The 6,934-nt window shown below is 45.1% G+C and overlaps 1 protein-coding gene across 1 annotated transcript; it reads left to right on the forward strand.

Moving 5' to 3' along the window:
* Positions 1-1,091: 1,091 nt before the first annotated feature.
* Positions 1,092-6,064, forward strand: LOC115119516 (peroxisome biogenesis factor 10-like). Its single transcript, XM_029648349.2, has 6 exons — positions 1,092-1,435; positions 2,009-2,089; positions 2,229-2,644; positions 2,895-3,067; positions 4,546-4,684; positions 5,438-6,064. The coding sequence occupies exons 1-6, from the start codon at positions 1,324-1,326 to the stop codon at positions 5,501-5,503; spliced, it is 987 nt and encodes a 328-aa protein (XP_029504209.1). The 5' UTR covers positions 1,092-1,323; the 3' UTR covers positions 5,504-6,064.
* The last annotated feature ends 870 nt before the right edge of the window (positions 6,065-6,934 follow it).

Below are 6,934 nucleotides of genomic sequence, written 5' to 3' on the forward strand. Positions count from 1 at the left end.
TCTCCCTGCACCATCTAGTCTCCATCTGTAAGAAGTCACAAGTATCTCATAACTTTACGGGGGGGAGGGAAGAACGCCAGCGGCTCCTCCTTAACTGTAAACACACAGTCCACTTCCTTGTCTGCAGCTGCCTGTAAAGTAAACTATTTCCCCCTACTCATTACTGTCCAAGTGTTGGTCTAGCTCTCCTTACTGAGAGAGGCTATCTGCCCACTGCCCCGCAGGACAGAGAAGGTGTTCAGCACCTAGCAAAACGCCCTTCAGCTTGGTTCAGGTAACGGAATTTAAAAAAGGGACAAAGGAACTGGTTCTGCAATTTACAAACAGGCAGGAAGAATAAGCACTATCAATCCAGTTAGGAAAAGTGCCCCAGCTGTGGAAGCTTAGGCAGGGACCTTTCTGTCAACAAACAAAACCAGGACAACTAAAGGAAGTGTACAAATCATGAATGAATTCAATGGGGGAAAAAGCCTAATGACGGTGGCATTTTCAGATAGCATTCAATTAGCTTGGGATTTAAGATAATCACATTTTGTTGTTCATATTTCTGATACAATATAATAGAAAATATTCAACATTACAGAAATAAAACAGCTCTATCTCTAAGCATTGTATATTCCACACCACAGCCCTACAGTGAAGCGTGGTGGCAGCAAATCATCCTCAACCCAATGAAATAAAGCATTATACATTATAGACCATTTGAGTTGCAGACCCATCAATATAAATTCTAATAGATTTAGTGACCACACACACCATACCAATATTGTTCTAAAACATATGATTACATTTCACAAGTTCACCTGCAGTATGAAAGTCCAGAAAGACTGGTAACTGTTACACCAGTGCAGAAACGAACATATATTAATGGTTACAACAATGTTTTGTGCAGTGCGCAAGGCTACGCTGATGCCGCAAGGCTACGCTGATGCCGCAAGGCTACGCTGATGCCGCAAGGCTACGCTGATGCCGCAAGGCCACGCTGATGCCGCACGGCCACGCTGATGCCGCAAGGCTACGCTGATGCATTACACAGGAAAGTAGACGCGAGAACTCCTACCACCGCACGGCGCTGTGGCCCCAGAAGTGTATTCTGCTGTCATCGTTTCATTCAAGTCAACTGTGTTTCCGTGTACTTAGCTACTAGCTAACAGAGCTGTCAAGGCAGACAATATGAACATTTAAATAACTATGCCAAACTGTGACAAGTTTGGAAAAGTGTCTTAGTCAGACAATTTGTGTAGACATGGATTGACGAGTTATTTTTCAAGGAACTGTCGTGCCAACTTCCCGAGCCCTTGCTACGCTACTCGGTGTCCAGCCATGCCTCTCGTCGGTGCAAACCAACCACAGTTGATTCGTTCAAGTCAGAAGGACGAATATTATCAACAGTGTCTCAGGAACAACGCGAATGAAGCGTTCCAGACTCTTGCAGGCAAGTAGGCGGGATACACAGCTATAGCCTACATGACCATTTAGAGCATAGCTATGAATGCATTACCACATTTCATTCAATGTTAACATTACTATCGGCAAAAGGGGCTAAAGTAGTTATCTTCTTTACCGGGGACGTTTGTTAAAGAGCCCAGACGCTCGGTCTGGAAGGTGCGAAAGTTTTGCTGTACTGTTTTAGAAACCATGAGGGACGTGTCTTTTCATATCAACGAGAAGAAAACAAATTATACACCTTTTATAGAGTTAGGGTTAGTGTAGCTACATACCTTCTACGGAACTTTAAAAATATGAGTATTTCTTGCAGACGTGAAAGATATGTTTCGAAAACAGTTTCACAAACGATGAATATTGAAGTTTCTAAACATTAAAACACCGCGTCGGGATTTGTAGTTATCACGGAGCCAAACGTGGGCGAATGTAACTGCTTAAAACCCGACATGCAGAGAAGGGTTTTCAAGAGCCATGAATGCTAATATCCTGCTTTATAATAGCTATTATAATAGTTATTATTCTTACAGTAGCTAGCTAGCTGCTTTGTTCTTTACTCCTACAGGGTCCAAGAGATGGCTGCACTGGAGAAAAGAGATCCAACTCCTGTCAGACCTGGCATACTATGGTTTAACCACATTCTCAGGTAAGTAAACAAACGGCTGGAGCTCCATACTGTGTTCAAAACTGACAGGCAGGCGTTTGCCATCAAAGACAGACCAGGGACATCCATTGTTAATGCCACCTAACCACACATCCTTGCTGTCCCTCCCCGTGTCATCCAGGGTACCAGACGTTGGGCGAGGAGTATGTCAGTATCATCCAAGTGGACCCCACTCTGCGCAGGGTACCGTCGCGCGTCAGACGAGGAGCCCTGGTGCTCCTCCACAGCCTGTTTCCATACCTGCTGGACAAGCTGCTGGTGTGCCTGGAGAATGAGCTGGAGGCGGGGGAGGAGGAGAGCCAGGGAGGGGGAATCCAGAGAGTAACAGTGGCCAGTCCTTGGAGCCCCGGAGCCTGGATGAGAGGCTGGGTCCGGAGGGCGTTGGAGCTGCTGACGGAGCCCCAGAGGAGGGCGTGTGTGCCGGCCGTGTTGGCCCTCCAGCAGGGACTCTCCATTCTCCACCGGGTGCATGTGGCCTTGTTTTACATTAGCGGGGCCTTCTACCACCTGGGGAAGAGGACGGCCGGAGTGAGCTATGTGGGTATTTTTGAGAACCTATTCAGTAGTGTACCGTAGCAAACCTTTTTGCAATGGGGTAAAAAACACACAAAAAAACGTGTTTTTGACAGGTTCAAATTATCACTCCCTTTTTCAGTCCATTTTCTTACTAGCTGAACTTTGTTCACTGTTGCAAAACGTTTTGTTACGTTAGGGCCCTAATGGGCCCATGTCTCAGTGTTTTACGAGTATATGCTTCTCACCATTCTTTATTTCCCTGGGTGGTTAGCTACGGGTACGTGGTGTAACGGGGGACGACGGGAACATCCGGAGCAGCTACAGGCTCCTGGGCGTGATCTCCCTGATGCAGCTGGCCCTCACGCTGGCCCTGCAACTCAACAACCTCCGTCAGAGACAGAGAGCCCGGCAGGAGTGGAGACAACACAGGAACCTGCCCTCCAGGTACAATGCAGTAGGACACTGTTTTAATAATATCATTAACACTGACTGCCTTGGTCACACTGAGAATCTGCTACCAAATCTATCCCATACACCATATACATCCCATATACTATATCTATACCATATACCTTTCTATACCATATACCTTTCTATCCCATATACCATATCTATCCCATATACCATATCTATCCCATATACCATACCTATCCCATATACCATACCTATCCCATACACATCCCATATACATCCCATATACCATATATATCCCATATACCATACCTATCCCATATACCATTCTATCCCATATACCATATCTATCCCATATACCATTCTATCCCATATACCATACCTATCCCATACACATCCCATATACATCCCATATACCATATATATCCCATATACCATACCTATCCCATATACCATTCTATCCCATATACCATTCTATCCCATATACCATTCTATCCCATATACCATATCTATCCCATATACCATTCTATCCCATATACCATTCTATACCATACCTATACCATTCTATACCATACCTATCCCATATACCATATCTATCCCATATACCATATCTATCCCATATACCATATATATCCCATATACCATATATATCCCATATATATACCATACCTATCCCATATACCATACCTATCCCATATACCATACCTATCCCATATACTATATATCCCATATACCATACCTATCCCATATACCATACCTATCCCATATACCATACCTATCCCATATACCATACCTATCCCATATACCATATATATCCCATATACCATTCTATCCCATATACCATATATATACCATATATATACCATATATATCCCATATACCATATCTATCCCATATACCATATATATCCCATATACCATATATATCCCATATACCATATCTATCCCATATACCATATCTATCCCATATACCATACCTATCCCATATACCATACCTATCCCATATACCATATCTATCCCATATACCATATCTATCCCATATACCATATCTATCCCATATCTATCCCATATACCTTGCTTGGTCCTGGGGTTCCATCAAGCTTCTCATTGGGGTTGGGTGTTGGTGGGTCCCCTGGGAAGCACTGCCTTTGAACAATATAAAAATGTGCATGAACTTGAACGTACTTGACCCATCTAAATGTATGAAGTAATCTGAAATTGTAAATCCATGAAATGTGTGATAACTTGAAATATGAAAACCGTGGAAAAATCTGATTAAATATGTTTTAAAAAAATGTAGAAACACTATCGTGACAGGAAGTGTATGAGGACATTCAAATTACATCAGATGGATACAATTTGATTGCGAAGCTGCTGTTAAATCTTCACCTCAAGTTGGACATTTCCTTGAGACGCACACATGCCCCCATGCATTCTTCTCAATGTGAATATTGAGGTAAGCATATGAATTTCACATGTATGTATAGTTCTAAAATGTACCCGTGTGTCTAGGTCCCAATCTGTAGATGAGACTGACTCTCCCCGTGCCTCTCGCTGTATCCTGTGTCTAGAAGAGAGGAGACACTCGACCTCCACCCCATGTGGTCATCTGTTCTGCTGGGAGTGTATCACAGAGTGGTGCAACACCAAGGTGAGAGGGTGACTACTGTTCTATGTCCTATTTAATTATGTGAATGAAACGCTACGCTCTTTAAGGGGTACTATAGCAGTGGCACAGTCCAGAAACGACCTCTAACCTGTAGGTCTGACAGGACTGGAGAGGTATAATGTTCCACCTAGCTGGCCTATCGGAGAGTCAGTGTTCCGCCTATCGGAGGGCCAGTGTTCCGCCTGTCGGAGGGCCAGTGTTCCGCCTGTCGGAGGGCCAGTGTTCCGCCTGTCGGAGGGCCAGTGTTCCGCCTGTCGGAGGGCCAGTGTTCCGCCTAGCTAGCCTATCGGAGGGCCCGTGTTCCGCCTGTCGGAGGGCCAGTGTTCCACCTAGCTAGCCTGTCGGAGGGTCAGTGTTCCACCTAGCCAGCCTGTCGGGGGGCCAGTGTTCCGCCTGTCGGAGGGCCAGTGTTCCGCCTGTCGGAGGGCCAGTGTTCCACCTAGCTAGCCTATCGGAGGGCCCGTGTTCCGCCTGTCGGAGGGCCAGTGTTCCACCTAGCTAGCCTATCGGAGGGTCAGTGTTCCGCCTGTCGGAGGGCCAGTGTTCCACCTAGCTAGCCTATCGGAGGGCCAGTGTTCCACCTAGCTAGCCTATCGGAGGGTCAGTGTTCCGCCTGTCGGAGGGTCAGTGTTCCACCTAGCCAGCCTATCGGAGGGTCAGTGTTCCACCTAGCCAGCCTATCGGTGAAAAGAAGCTAGATGCAGTGCATGACTATTTGTTCCTTCCTCTCCACAGACGGAGTGCCCTTTGTGTCGTGAGAAGTTCCAGCCTCCTCGACTAGTCTACCTGAGGAACTACTAGCCGAAGAGCCAGAACCTCTGACGTGGCTGTTCTTATTATATGGCTCACTTCCTACATGACTGGATCGCCACATCGGACTGTTGAATCGTTAAACACAACTGTCTACTCTATCAGAGTTTAGCTATCCCTTGTTGAGGTCCCATCTGAATAGCATCTCACTTAGAGAATGGCTCGAGATCTTATTTTGGGGCGTTGATTCAGATATTGCCCGTGTCAAGATATGTCCAGTATGAAAGAAAATGTGTGCATGAAGCATTTAATTGTTTTTGTAGAAGAAAAAACCTTTCAGTATACAGAATATTATTGTAAAGATCTGTACAACACTGTCCTCAGCCCTTTCATTCTGTGTCAGGGCTACACATTGGGATAATTTGTAGGTAATGGCTATATATTTTTTAATTTCTTTGATAATGTACTGTTTCTACATTTTATGAGAATACTTCATGCAGTGCACTATATTGAACAATCCAACATGTTTCAATGGTTTGCATATGAATCATGTTGGATTGCATCAGTCTGTAACTGATCTAAATGTGTACATTTAAAACAATGACTAATCAACTGCGCTAACAGTGGAATTATTTACGTCTCGTGTGTTTTATTGACAAGGCGACTAGTATATTGTTTACATTAAGGCTGTTGTCATGGATCAGTAATGTATTAGCTCTGGCCTACAGAGGGGTATACTACGAAGCAGGATCAATGAGTTATTGAATTTGCTATGAGACTCGAAATTGCGCTTGGGTGCATCCTGTTTCCATTGATCATCCTTGATGTTTCTACAACTTGATTGGAGTGCACCTGTGGTAAATTCTGTTGATTGGACAAAGTCAAACACTTGTTTATATAACGTCCCACAGTTGACAGTGCATGTCAGAGCAAAAACCAAGCCACGAGGTCGAAGGAATTGTCTGCAGAGCTCCGAGACAGGATTGAGTCGAGGTTACAGATCTGGGGCATTGAAGGTTCCAAAGAACACAGTGGCCTCCATCAGTCTTAAATTGAAGAAGTTTAGAACCACCAAGACTCTTCCTAGAGCTGGCAGCCCGGCCAAACTGAGCAATCAGGGGAGAAAGGGTCTTGGTCAGGGAGGTGACCAAGAACCCGATGGTCAGTCTGACAGAGCTCCAGAGTTCCTCTGTGGAGATGGGAGAACCTTCCAGAAGGACAACCATCTCTGCAGCACTCAACCAATCAGGCATTTATGGTAGTGGCCAGATGGAAGCCACTCCTCAGTAAAAGCCACATGATAGCCCACTTTGAGTTTGCCAAAAGGTACATGAAAGGACTCTTAAGACCATGAGAAACAATATTCTCTGGTCTGATGTAACCAAGATTGAACTCTTTGGCCTGAATGCCAAGCATCACATCTAGAGGAAACCTGGCACCATCCTTACAGTGAAGCGTGGTGGCAGCATCAAGCTGTGGGGA

This window comes from Oncorhynchus nerka, linkage group LG7 (assembly GCF_034236695.1).
Source record: "Oncorhynchus nerka isolate Pitt River linkage group LG7, Oner_Uvic_2.0, whole genome shotgun sequence".
Classification (NCBI taxonomy): Eukaryota; Metazoa; Chordata; class Actinopteri; order Salmoniformes; family Salmonidae; genus Oncorhynchus; species Oncorhynchus nerka.